The sequence below is a fragment of the Delphinus delphis genome, chromosome 5 (assembly GCF_949987515.2).
Source record: "Delphinus delphis chromosome 5, mDelDel1.2, whole genome shotgun sequence".
Taxonomy (NCBI): domain Eukaryota; kingdom Metazoa; phylum Chordata; class Mammalia; order Artiodactyla; family Delphinidae; genus Delphinus; species Delphinus delphis.
In genome coordinates, this window is record NC_082687.1 from 102,910,371 (window position 1) to 102,924,833 (window position 14,463).

Consider the following 14,463-nt stretch of genomic DNA (forward strand, 5'->3'; position numbering starts at 1 on the left):
ATCACGATGGCCAAAACCCAAGAAGGGATTAAAAATAAATGGTTCCTACAGAAAGCAAAGACGAGTTCCCTTGAGAAGAGCTTTAGGGAAAATGCTCTTCTTTCAAAAGCTCCCTTGATAAAAATAGCATATGTAACAAACACACAATGTGAGAGAAGAGAGAGCCTTGCCTTCAACATACAGCCCACTCTTCAGCCAGGTGTTGCGGGGATGTGAATTAGGGGCCCGGGGCTCCTCTAGACCTTCAGCAAGGTGGGACTGAAAGCAACGAGGGTTCACGGGCTGGTCCCCCGTCTCTTCATGTCCTTTGCGATGCTGAAGGGAAATGGGCCATCTGGGAATTCATGGGACCAGATTAAACTGAGTCCATGAAAGTCGTGGTGAGGGAGGGAGAGTGGATGTATCTGTCCTCTGCAAGTGCAATTAACACCTGCAAGTTGTACATTATAAACGCATACACACACTCATGTGGGCAGGAGAAAACAAATCTTTCTGTCTTCAGACTCCCTGGAGCTTTCCTTTGGGCTAGTTCATGCCCAAGGCCCAAGTGGCCTTTTTGGCATTCAGAAAGTTCTTCTTCTTTTTCCTGGGAGGAAGGTGCAGTGAGATCTCCGGCTCCTTTGGATTTCTGAAGATAAAGAGCTTTTCGCCAGTGTTTAATAAATCAATGGTTTCTGCCCCTACAATGGGCACCGGGGCCAGTTCACCAACGGACTCCAGTGACAGGTGTGGCCAACTGCCTTTTCCAGAGAATATCACCCTCTCTCTGAGAGGGGGACACGTCTTCTTTAATAAGCTAAAGAAAGAACAGAAGATCAGATACGACGTTTTTGGCAACTGACTCTCCCGTGTCCTGAAAGAGTTCTCTAGGAAAACCCCCTCTTGTCCCTAGGGCCCCAATCAAGTGTCTTTTAAAGAAAGGTTTTTCCCTGTGGTTGCCAGGTTGCCCCTGAGATTAGCTGAAGCCTGTGGCAGCGGTGGCTGCAGACAGCTCTCACCAACTCATGACTGTTCACTTTTGTGGAGTTTTGTGAGCCTGTGGTCATCATATTGTCAGCACGGAATCAGCCATGGTGGGAGTGTTTCACACCACGGAAACTAAGTGCTACAAATCAGAGCTCCCATCTGCCCCCGGAACAATTGTGAGACATTTCCTAGGACACGCCTGCCTGTGGGCTTCACACTAAAAGCAGGCTGATAAAACCTGATTATAAAGCAACAGTTAGAAGTTAGGTAAAATGTGTTTGAAATAGGACAGAGCAACACACTTCGAGAATATCCTGTAAAAGGACTGCTGGAATCCTGCCCATAAGCAGTCCAGTCTCTTGATAATGGTTCTGACTCCTCCTGAGAGCGCTCTACAACCTGAAAGCCACAGGGTCCTGTGCCCAAGCGGTGCAGGACGAGGCCATGTCACTGGGGGGCGACCAGCTGGAGGCCACTGGTAGGCTCGTGGGCCCTTCCTGAACAGGCGTGGCCAATGAGGCTCCCTCCCCCTCAGCACGAACTCCTGCCCTGGCAGCTGCATGATCTGAGCAAGGACTCAAAGGCAACTCAGACTGATTCACAGTCTCTCCTCCTCCCACCATTGTACACAGCATCTCAAGGCAAAAAGGCGAGTACAGGGATCCAAGACAGTGGCGCCAGGGTTCTCCTGATCTGTACTCGCCCACCTGTGTCAGTGCAGCCCAGGAAGGCATTCAGCGGCCCCATCCCCATGCTAATCTAGAACAACTGACTTCCGTTCCTTCGTGGAGCGCTTCACAGTACACAGCTTGAATTTAATTTTCTTGGTTTGGGCTCAGTATCCGGTTCTAATTTCTCTGGGACTAAATTCTGATACCTGGCCCATTATCAATGGCTCCCAGAGTTTTATTCATGGACTATTTGGGAAGCTTGTCTCTGCGGCTTCACCGGAGCCCTGAGAAATTATGGAAGGGGCAGGACACTTCTCTTGGACATCCTCTGTTTCCAGAGCACACTTTGGTTATCACATTTTAACCTTGTATGTTAAACGGTCTAACGTAACTCTTGTGACTCACGTTACCCTTTTTCCGAATCTCTAGTGGGAAACACGCGAGACCCTTGGTCTGTTGTTTGTAGCACCCTAAAACCGCGCTGCCTCTAACGTGCCTCTGCTCTCCAGGTGAGCAATCACCACAGCTGCAAGAGAAGGCACTCAAGAGAGTGAGCAGAGCGCTGGCCCGGAAGTGCAGGGAAATGAAGGGACCCTAAATCCCACGGTCACTTTTAACAGCTGCAGGCATGGGGTCTCTTCCTCTGACCTCCCTGAGCTGGTGAGGCGTGGCCGTGGCATTTCCCTCACTTTCCAGGAAGTGGGGAGGCTCAGTGCAGCAAGGCGAGAGAGGGCTTTGTAAACTATAAAGTCTGAACATTTATAAGGACTTATTCTCCTTCTAATGAGATTCCATTTAAAAAGAGCCATTAGTTAAAATAAATACTGCAATTAAAATGCTAATAAGTGACAACATTCTCCCACTGATAGCTGGTGGCTATCTTCAGCTCATAAACTAAGTGCACTTTGCATTTTTTTTTTCAATTGAAGTATAGTTGATTTACAATATTGTGTTCGTTTCAGGTGTACAGCAAAGTGCACCTTTTCCATTTTAGGTTATTACAAGCTATTGAATATAGTTCCCCGTGCTCTACAGTAAATCCTTGTTGCTTATCTATTTTATGTCTAGTAGTTTGTATCTGTTAATCCCATACTCCTAATTTATCCCTCCCCACCCTGCCCCCGCTATCCCCTTTGGTAACCGTAAGTTGGTATTCTATGTCTGTGAGTCTATTTCTGTTTTGTAAATAAGTTCATCTGTATGACTTTTAAAATTCCACATATAAGTGGTATCATATGATATCTGTCTTTCTCTGCTTACTTCACTTCAAACTAAGCCCACTTTGAATAAAGACTGCGGTCTTTAGGGAAGGAATGTTGACATGTTTGCAGTAACCCTCCCTTTGTGGTCCCCTCCGCCTCCCCTTCCCAGCTCACAGGCAGCCTGGCTGCCCTCCTCAGCCCACCTGAGCAGATGCCCTCATTACCTCTCCTTCCTCTTGTGAGCCCAGAGCATCTTTTCTAATCCTCTGCTTAACAGTTCTCCTCGAAGTTTGCTCTCAAAGGCTTGCCACCAGCCCTGATGTTTCCTGAGGGCAAGAAGGGAGCGTTCTTATATTTTCAAAAAGAACAGAATCTTCAAGCGAAGCAAAACCTTAAAAAGCACTATGGGGACTCCTTCCCTCAGCTTGACCTTTGGCTGACATGAGAAACCCTGAGAGTTTTCACGTTTGTTCTCTCATTCACTCTGTGAACACCGATCAAGGATCTTTTCTGGCCGAGTCAAGACACGGTCTCTGCCGCAAGGGGTCCCCAATCCACGGGTCACAGACAGGTCCCAGGTGACATCAGTCAGATAAAGGAAGGCTGCCGAGATGCGGGACACTTGAGCTGGATCTTGGTAGCCCAGCAGGGAACGCATGGTGCATTCGAGAAGGAAAGGGCTCCTGCCTTGGCTTCTGTGCAGTCCACCTCCCCCACTGGAGCGGACACCCCATGCAGCAGGACTGCCCCTTACTCTCCCACGTGCACCAGTGCCTAAGACAGTCGACATGCTAGGATCTCAGTGAGTGTTCATGAATATATGAATAAGAAGGTTGAGAAGGCACAGTGGAAGCTTGGAAGGTGGGTGAGGCAGGGAGTCCTCATGCCATGTGAAGAGGTGTGATTCTCGACCGAAGAAGGGACAGTGCATAAGGAATAGGGGGTGGGGAGGTGTTCGCAGGCTTGGGCTCAAGTTAAGTCAGTAAAGATCAGTGTAGCAGAGAGTCCTGTCTATGCCTGCCTCTGGCCAAGTTCATACTCTGCCTCAGCTGGTTCACACTGCCCAGCTGGTGGGGTGAAGGACCCTTGCCCACGCTGGGCCAGGCTCTCTGTCCCAGGAGTCTAGCTCTTGGGCAGAGAAGGCTGGTCCTCTGAAGGGAGCACCCAGAGAGGATGGTCTCCGTGCTCTCCTTGTCCTGCCCATACAGGGACCCGGCGTACAGCTCTTCCTGGATTCTGACAGGTCCCTCACACACCCTTTCTTGCTTAGATTCATCAGTCAGTTTCTGCTGCGTGAAACCCGAGACTCTGAACTGACGGTGTGCCCAGGTACCAGTCGCTCGGGACACAGGAGTAGTGACTGCCCTGCCCTCAGAGGCTATGGTGAGTGGCTTTTGACTCCAGACGTCATCCAGTCTACTTGGCCATGAGGTCGGGCTACACAAGGGCATGCCCATGCTCCACACTCCTGGCGACACGCCACCTGGGCGCTCCTGCTTTGTCCCACATCCACCTGCCCATGCCGGCTTACCAGCCTCCCAAACTAAACTGGCCGAAGGGGAGCCCGTAAATAAGGTCCTCGTGGGCAGCCCTCAGGCAGAGGTGACATCGCTGTGACCCTGCACATTCCTGCTCCAGCGTCACCACCGACATCTGCCACCTTCATGCTCTTGCCTGACTGGGCACTGAGAGAAACCAGGCTGAGACATGCAACTCTCTGACCGCACCCAGCTCTCTGACCACGCCCACACCAGCCCTGACCCCACCCACACCCCAGCTCCTGTGACCACACTCACGTCCAGCCCTCGTGGTGGGCCCCACCAACTCTAGGAAGGCTCGTCCCAGCCCCTGTGGACTCCCACCCCTGCTCAACAGCTGTTGTTCCCAGGCTCCTATCCTTCCTTTCACCCTAACCCTACTCTTAGCCCTCAGCTGAGTCAGGGACCCCTTTTACGCGTCAGGAAAAATAATGTATATACACACCTTTCCACACAATCATGCCATTTTGGAAGACTCATGGGCTCCGAGACACCCGTCCCCAGCCTCCTGTGGGTCCTGGTTGAGGACCTCGGCTTCACTGCCTGGCCTTCAACACTTTCAGGTCTGCTCGCGGCTTTCCCTGTAGCCTCACCCCCAGCAAATTCTGCTCTCAAGTGGCACCACTGGCTGCCCCAAACCCACCTTATCCACAGCCACGCTTCATGTCTTGACTTATAAAGACCCTTAACTGATCAAACGCACACCTGAAACTTGACCCTAAAAAAGTAGCTCTGCAACATTACCCATAATTGAGGAGAAATGAACGCAAACTAAATGTCCAGTAAGAGGATAACAGTTACATACACTATGCTACACACCTCAGTGGAACAACAGGCAGCTGTTAAAAATAATATCTATGGAGATGTTTCAATAACTGGGAAAAGTATGAATTTTAATTTGTTAATAAAAACAGCAGAAATAGCGTCAAAATAGTGTGATGATTAGAAAGCCGTCTGCACGTGGACAAGAGTCAAAAGGTAATAAGCAAACTTGCCTCTGATATAAGGTTCTGAAAAGCACGACACAAGGTTGTATATACTGGGATTCCTATACACACACACACACACACACACACACACACACACACACACACACACACACAATGCACACACTCATAAAACCCAGCAGAGGAAACATGTTCTGGAGGAAGAATGGTAGCAAAACGCTAACAGCCATTTTCTCCAGCTGATAGAACCATGGATATATTTTTCTTCTTTTTCTTTATGTATTTATTGTATTTATTTATTTCCTTTATTATTTATTCCTTGGGCTGTAAATATGCATATATGGCATATTTACAGCCCAAGGCAACTTATTCTCTTAAGATCCTACTGGGGAAATGAATTGGTGATGAAAAGAGAAGCTGTGGACAAAATACTTGGGTCTGCCATGACTTACACAGAGGATGCACAGCGACTCTCCGGGATGCTGTCTGTTTCTTGAGCAAAGAAATTCCCCTGGGAAGGCGGGTGTGCTTGTGCCCCGTGGTCCTGCTCCCCTCTCCCATCCGTTCTCTCTACAGGGACCTCGTTTTCCCACCCTGTACTCACCCCCTCCTGCCCAGGTCAGCCTGCACCCCGCCGCCGTCACTCTCCGCCGTGTGGTCCTGATGCCTCTGGCCCACGGGATCCAGCACGGAGAGCAGCTCGGGCTGCAAGGCTGCAGGCGCAGCCACGCTCAGGAGCCAACGCAGCGTGCTCCCCGGCAGCATCGCCAGCTTCGACAGGTAGGACGCCAGTCTCAGCTCCTAGAGGAGTGAACGCAGGGACTCAGGGCCTCACGGCTCTAACCTTGACGAACAGCACGTTTTAACGGATCACAGTCTTAGGACTTTTTGTCCCAGGGAGATAAGTATTTTAGTACCTCAGTCTTGAAACCGTGTTCCCAAAGTCACAGAGCTGTCAGGAAAAATCTATTTGGCCAGCAGCCTTGGCTTGCCATGACATTCCCCAAGCCTTCATCCATCCCTTCCAACTTCTCTCCACTCACTCTTCACGGCTGCAGCCTGGGCCCATGAGTCATTTCTCCTTCTACTCATGTTCGATGAGGCGATAGGGCTCAGAGGGAACAGCACAGACTGGAAACGACTGAAATGTGCCTAAATCAGTGGATGGTTAAAGAAACTGTGCTATGGCCGTGCCACGGAATACCAGTCTGCAGGGAAAGGAAAGAACTGGATGGATCCCTAGGGCGTTTCGCTGCGTAAAAAGAGCCAGGCCCCGCTGTACTTCCACGTGAATAACATTCCAGAGGTGACAAAGTTTAGAGATGGGGAACAGAGCTTAGCGGCCGGGGTTGGGGGTGTGGAGGGGAAGTGGATATAACTATGAAAGCGTAGCACAAACAGGTCTTCGTGGTGACCAAACAGTTCGACATCTTAAATGCGGTGTCATGCTAAACTACATGTGGTAAAATGACACAGAACTACACATGCATTTTATATGCATGTCAACTTTCTGGTTTTGATATTGTCCTAGGGTCCTGTAAGATGCAACCATGGGGGGGAACAGTGAAACAGGGGTCAGGGCACTGGAACTCTCCATACTAGCTTTGCAACGTCTTGTGAACCTAAAAGTATTTCAGAAAAAGGTTTGAAAAGGAGAAAGAGAGAGTACAGGCAGGCTCTGCACTCCCCCAAACCTGTGTTGGCTCCCAGCCCCACTGCACAGAACTGTGTGTCCTTGGGAAGTGTCTTTATTTCTCTTCGGGCCCCAGCTCCCTCATATTGTAAAATGAGTTAACAATAATACCTATGTCAAAAGGCTTTGTGAGGACAAAATGAGCTGTGATGTGTAAAACTGGTCTGTGTTAAGAAGGCAAACTCCCTTTCCTAGCAACAGCGTGGGCATGCCTGGCCACCTGGCCAACCAGAGACCTTCCCTGGGATTTTACACAGCAAACCCAGGAGAAAAAAAGCACTTTATACAGCAAAACCAGGAGAGCTGGATGCTGAAAGGCCATCAGCTCAGGGCTGCCAGCTTTCATGTCCCTTCCTGTGTGGAATAAGCTTATTAGTGGACACAAAGAAACAGGGGAGAGAGACAGAGAAGGAGAGAGAACCACAAAGAGTCCTTTGCCAATTGAGGCCCCAGAGCTCAGCTCTGCTCTTGGAGGGGACAGTCAGGGTATTAATACATTTCGTTTACACTCAAACTAGTTTGAAATGAATTTCTGTTACCTTCACCTAAAAAGAATTCTGACTTTACAAGACATCTAAGTGCCGTGCTTGACAAATCAAGGTCATTCAGTGAGTGCTGGTCGTTGCTGTTGTTACAGTATTTGTATGAGTTTCCTATTGCAGCTGTAACAGATCATCCCAAACTTGGGCTTAAAACAACACACATTTATTCTCTTACGGTTCTGGAGGCCAGAAGTCTGAAATCAGTGTCACTGGGCTAAAGTCAAGGTCACCCAGGCTGGCTCCTTCTGGAGGCTCCCGGGAGAATCCCTTCCCTGGCCTTCCCTAGCGTCAGCTGCTGCCTGCATTCTTTGGCATATGGCCCCTTCCTCCACCTTCAAAGTTCATCCTCCAATCCCTGCTTCTGTCATTCTCACATGGCCTTCTCTTCAAGCTTGTAAGGACACTTGTGATTACATTTAGGGCCCACTGGGATAATCGAGGATAACACCCCCATCTTAAAATCCTTAATCACATCTGCAAAATCCCCTTTGCCATAGAAGGTCATATTCACAGGTTCTGGGAATTAGGACTTAGACATGTTTGGTGGGCCATTGTGCCAGATTATTAGTACACTTATTCATTCAACCAACACCACGATGGAGTCCTACTGGGCGCCAGACCCTGTTCCAGGCACTGGAGGCAGAGCAGTAGGTAACACAGACAAAGTCTCTGCCATCACAAGGCTCACAGTCAGTTAAAGAGACAGATGGTAAGCCTACAAAGAAACACCGTATCAGGCAGTGTAGGTGCCAGGATGCAAAACAAGGCAGGATAAAGAGACAGAGCGTGAGGGGCAGGGGTGGCTGATGTTTGAGACAGGTAGTCAGGGAAGGCTTCTCCGAGGAGGTGACGTCTGAGCAGGGACCTGAATGAAGTGAGGAAGTGAACCACGGGCACATGGAAGGGAAGAGCTTTCCAGGCAGAGGGAAGGCAAGGGCAAAGACCCTGAGGTGGGGATATCCCTTGGCACGTTTCATGGAGAGCGAAGGAGGCCAGTGTGGCTGGCATGGACCGTGTGAGAAGGAGAGTGACAACAGTTAAGTTGGGACAAGTGGCGGGGGATCAGCTCATACGGACCTTTTCATCGTAGGGAGAATTTTGACTTGTCTTCATGGTGAGCTGGGGAGTCATTGCAGGAATTTAAGCAGTGGGAATGGCATGAGCTGATTCTCATTTTTTAAAGATGACTTTGGATGACACAGGGGCCATGAACCATCTGCAACAAGTGAGGTAGCAGAGGGGCGGCATCTCAGGCAAGAGATGGTAGCTGTGTGAGCCAGAATGGTGGAGGGGAGGTGGTGAGAAGTGGTGGGACACGGGAGACTCTTTGATGGTAGAGCCAACAAGGTTCGTTGAAAGACAAGAATAAAGGATGACTCCACCATCTTTCACTTGGGCTGCTGGGTAACTGGTGTCATTTACTCAGATGAGTGGAGCAAGCCTGGGACAGGGGACTGTCAGTCACTCGGAGTTCTGTTTGGACAGGTTAAGTCACTAATGGCAATGTCAAGTCTCAAGTTCAGGGCAGGGGTCTGGAGCTAAGATTAGATGGTAATCAGTGTGGTGATGACATCAGCAAGGGACTGAATGTAGATGAGAGGGAATGAGGTCCAACGACCGAGTCCTCAGGCTCGCAACGTCCAAAGGCCACGATGCATCCAACACAGGGGCTTGACCACAGGTAGCCAGAGGGCTGGGAGAGAACCAGGTGTCCAGGATTTGGAAGCCAAGGAGGGAACATATTCAAGAAAAGGGCTGTGGATCAAGTGCCACAGAGAGGTCAAGAAGGACAAAGACATGGACTTGACCACTGGATTTGGAAACATGGGGCTGCTTACTACTTTGACCAATGCTTTCAGTGCCGTAATGGGGAAAAGTGTTATTATAAATACCAAGCTCTTTCCTTGCGACCCGTGTGCTTCCTTCTGCCTGTAGTACTCTCTTCCCCAACGTGCTCTCTGTCTGGCTCTCCTCAACTCATTCTTTTGGTTTCTACACCCGTGTGGGGCTCCTGGAAGCCTTTCCTGACCCCACATTCTGGGACAGATGCCTCTCCTCTGCTTTTCTCTGGTGTTAATCAACTCTCTTCTGTCCAATTCTTGTATAAAATTCAGTTGTCCAATTTCTCATGTGTCTCTGCAGGGAGGTTTTAGGATGGGGTCAGCATCATATGCGTCTCTACCTCCAGCATTTAACCCGGTTCCCAGCACAGAGAAAAACATCAACAGACGTGGGTCGAATAAATGAAGGATAAACTCCATCAACACCCTGTAGACTCACTTCTTCCTGAGGCAGAGGAGTAACCCTTCATGACCGGGATCCCCACTGGTGAATATGGGGACCCGCCGGCCCACTGCCATGGCTCTCCCAGCTCTGAAGCTTTCTGATCAATAAAATAATCCTTAACAAAGGTCAATTAACTGGGTCGAGTCTTCCTGAAGGTGGTGACACAAAAAGCATCTGTGTGGGTCACTTCTAGAGACTGAAATGAATCACAAAGCAATGTGGGGACCGGCTGTTCATGCAGAAGACGGCGGCAGAAAGACCAGGCTTAACAGCAGGCCCTGCCTGTCCCTCTCTCCTGTTCTGCTTCACCACCACTGGACCTGGCACGGATTTCCGTTGTTTGGGTGTATCTTGGCATATTTCATCCTTGCCTTGATCTTTAAGAAATACTGCTAATTTAAAGGAATCAAACAATGTAGAAAAGCATAAAAATGTTAAAGTAATTATTCCAAATGCCACTATCCAGAAATAGTTATCAGTACCATTAGGCAAACCACGTTCCAGGAATATTTTTAGGCATATACATAAGTAGATGAATGGAGGGATGGATGGACGGGTACACAGATGGACAGATGGGTGAATGGATAGATGGATGATGGATAGTGGGTGGATGGATGGATGGGTGGCTCGGTGGCTAGATGGACGAGTGGCCAAATGGACAGATGGATAGATGGATGGATGGATGGTGGGTGGGGGGATGGATGGATGGACAGACAGATGGACTGATGGATAGATGGGTGGATGGATGGACGGGTAGACAAATGGACAAGTGAATGGATGGATGGATAGACAGACGGAGTGACGGCCAGATGGATGGATGGACATGACTATAAAAATGAGATCATAATCCACATAAAATACTATTTGGTTTATGTATTTATTTTGTTAATTGCCTGCTTTCCCCACCAGAATATCAGCTCCTGAGAGCATGGGCTTTATCTGTTTTTTTTTTTTTTTTTTTTTTTTTTGCGGTACGCAGGCCTCTCACTGTTGCGGGTCCTCCCGTTGCGGAGCACAGGCTCCGGAAGCGCAGGCTCAGCGGCCATGGCTCACGGGCCCAGCCGCTCCGCGGCATGTGGGATCTTCTCGGACCGGGGCACGAACCCGCGTCCCCTGCATCGGCAGGCGGACTCTCAACCACTGCGCCACCAGGGAAGCCCTATCTGTTTTGTTTGCTGCTAAAATCCCAGTGCCTAGGATAGCACTTGCCACTTACTAGGAGCACAGTCAATATTATTCAAGAACAAAGCCCGTTTAGAAGATCTTAAGCTGAATCTAAGTCATCCTTTATGTGGTTAGAAAAGAATGCCACTCTGTTGTCTACAGTGGCTGCAGTCATGCTGGAGTCCCAGGGGAGAAAGGAGGCGAGTTCAGTGAGGACCACAGATGGGGTCCCAGCCTCTCCCCACAGCACAGGGAAACTTCCTGCCTTGTGGGGTTAGTACCATTCATTTTTAAATGAGCACCCCCTTCCTGTTTTATTCATGAAGCAATTAGGAAATACTTTGCTTTAAAGGGAATTGTGCAGTAGCATGAAATGGAATGAGGAGAGCCTTTAAAGGGAAAAAATCCCTGATTTTAAACCAGCCCCCACTGACTGGCTATGGGACCCCGGCTAAGTCACATCACCTCTCTGACCCTCAGTTTCTTCATCTGTCAGGTGATGATCCTCTCCATGCCTGTCCTCAACGCTGGGCTGATATCAGCTGCTGTTTGTATCATCACCATCACAGAAGGGCTGATGGATTTGCAGCAGTGCCCTGGGGAGGCTCTTCCCACTGCCAGGGTCCCCAGAGCAATGGTGAGCGTGAACTGGGATGATGTGTGATGTGTCTAGCACAGAGCAGGCATTCGAGAGTGTTATTTAGATATTGTCATAAACATGCAAAAAAGGAGGAGTTGGCAAAGTTGCATAAACATGAAAACATGGGTGCTTGTGTGGAAACTATCCTTCATGCAAATTTGGGAATTCAAACTATGCTGTCCCTAAGGCAGTGTAACCATGAGGAAAGAAAACAGAAGAGAGAGAGAGAGACAGAGACAGAGAGATCACAAGAGAAAGAAGAAGAAAAAGGAGGAGAAGGAGGAAGAGGAGGAGGGGAGGAGGAGTAGAGTAGGAGGAAGAACAGGGAGACAGGGAGGGAGACCTGGGCCTCCTTCGTTATCATCTTGCCTGGTACAGAGAAGAAACAGGTGAAATACAGGAGTCCTCTAAACAGGGAGTGATGGTTAACTTTACAGGTCATCTTGTCTGGGCCACAGTGTCAAGATATTTGGACAAACATCATTCTGGATATTTCTCTGAAGGAGCTTTTGGATGAGATTAACATTTAAGTCAGTGGACTTAAAGCAGATTGCTTTGATGTGGGTGGGCCCCATCTAAGCAGGTGAAGACCCAAACAGAAAAAAGACTGACCTCTGAGCCACAGGGAATTCTGCCAGTAGTGGGCCTTTGGACTTGAACTATTAACATCAGCTCTTCCCTGGGTCTCCAGCCTGGTGGTCTATACTGCCAGCCTACTTGGACTTGCCAGTCTCCATAATCACATGAGCTAATTCCTTAAAGTAAGTCTCTCTCTCCTTCTCTCCCCCCGCAAGTCTTTGTGGTTCTGTTTCTCTGAAAAATCCTCACTAATACACAGGGGCTGGAAAAGAAACAAATCAGTTGAGTAGACTTTGCTGAGGGGACTCTACAAGGCACAGGGTTGGGGGCAGAGAAAAACCACCCCCTGACCATAGGGCCAATTCTTCAGCAGAATTCACAGTTTAAAAGAGCCAACAAATCAGAAATGAATCTGGATGAAATTCCACATGTGACACTTTGGCCGTCTGTCAATTCTCTTAGTTACAAAGAAGAAAGGGGGTGGGGGGGCAATCAGAGTGAGTGTGGAGATGGCTCAGTTCCCCCAGAGACCCAGGCCAGGGGCATCATGTGCTCTGCAGGGAAACTGAGCAGAAAGAGCACACCCTGTGTAGTCACCTACCCCAGGCTGAATCCTGAGCTCCAAGGAACGGCAGTGAGCCCTGGAGCCCTCACGCCACCAATCTGGGCATGGTTCCTCTATTTGAAAAATGGATATATTAAATGTATATATTAAACTTACTTAAGACTGAGAAGAAGAAGGTTTGGGTGCCTGTCTAATTACAGAAACTGACCAGGGCAATGATTACTATTGTCATTGCTGCTGCCGTGACCCCCGATCAAATGTCCTCTATGTGCTGGCCCTGGGCCAGGGGTTTTCACAGATCTGCTTGGTAGCTCCCAAGGTTCGTGTTATCATCCCCATCCTGAGGGTGAGGAATCGTGGACACTGAGAAAAGGGTGAAGTGACGACCTGGCAAGGGATGGACCCAGGACATGGCAAACTTGTTCTCACCTGGCTGTACAGGGTCACAAAGGTGTCCGTCTCCATATTCTCCAGCAAATCTTCAAGCATGACACTGTTCTCTTGCTCCTCTCTCAAACTAGAGTGAAAACAAAATCTATATGAGTCCAGTTTTGTTATAAAGCTAGTTATTTAAATCCTAGTTATTTAAACAACAAGGGATCACAGATCTAATCAACATGATTTAAAAAAAAAATCCATCCAAAAAGGTGGTCAGAAGAAGCTTGCTGGTTTTTAGCTAGATTACCTTGCAAATAATGTTATCAGGGAGGGCTCAGCAGGATGGAGAGCTCCTCGAAGCAAGAAGTTTTGTGGGAGCCACATGGAGACTTTTCTGTGGCTTTGCAGGGCAATCTGTGATCTGCATGGCTATTAGCGTAACTGATGCCATCTTGGGCCCTTACAGTCTCTCCTGTCCTTCTGCTGACCCACCTAGGACTGTGCAGTGAATCACTTCTCTGTCATCAGGGCTTTGTAGTTAATAGATATTGTTTAATAATCATTAGGACCAGGTAGCCTCTATGCTTTGTTCGTCCCCAGACAAGGATGAAAACCTTCCCTGAAGTATTCCTGGCACCCACGAGACTAGCTACCCGTTCATAAATCTTGACTTGGGAATGCACGTCCTATTTCCAAGCACCTATCCCCATACCTTAGGTTAACTATCAAATTGTCCCAATGGCCCCTTGGTGGTGCGGAATGCAGCTGTGAAGGCTTCTGGATTATCGTCTGCTTGACCCCACCTTGTGAGGATGTTACCCTAGATAAACAGATCCATTGGTTATACGGAGCTGCCTGCCTTGTTTTTCGGTCTCCAGATGCCTGCTCAGTTCGGTGGGCACTTTTCGTTCCCTCTGACCTCCAACCGTGATCCTAAGTTGAAAACTCTCAGTATTAGTTGTCATGCTTGTGCTCAAGACCACCAAGATCTGGAGTCTTCAATTACCATGTGACCTTGTGTTGAAGCGGGCCCAGAACCATCTCCCAAGGATGGACCTGACTCTGACCACAGAGGCTGGATGGCACCTTATCACACGAGGTCTCTATCAGGCGTCTTGACTTCCCCACAAGGAGGTCCTCCCAGCCTATCCCTCAGCCAATCAAAGTTGGCATCTTGGGTTATCCATCCTGCATTCCTGCTGGTTAATACAATCCAAACCCAATCTGCAGGTACACTTCATACCAAAAGCTCGATCATCAGCATTTTCCACCATGAAGCATGGAATACGTTA

General features: G+C 48.9%; 1 protein-coding gene across 2 annotated transcripts in view; it reads right to left on the minus strand.

Moving 5' to 3' along the window:
• Positions 1 to 333: 333 nt before the first annotated feature.
• Positions 334 to 14,463, minus strand: part of EVC2 (EvC ciliary complex subunit 2) — a 138,617-nt gene continuing 124,487 nt past the window's right edge. For both annotated transcript variants that reach the window (XM_060011807.1, XM_060011806.1), the window contains exons 19-22: positions 13,223 to 13,310; positions 5,929 to 6,125; positions 3,064 to 3,165; positions 334 to 796 (exon numbers count right to left, since the gene is read on the minus strand). In XM_060011807.1, coding sequence (XP_059867790.1) covers positions 526 to 796; positions 3,064 to 3,165; positions 5,929 to 6,125; positions 13,223 to 13,310 — 658 coding nt within the window. In that variant the 3' untranslated portion in view covers positions 334 to 525. The remainder of the gene's footprint in view (positions 797 to 3,063; positions 3,166 to 5,928; positions 6,126 to 13,222; positions 13,311 to 14,463) is intronic.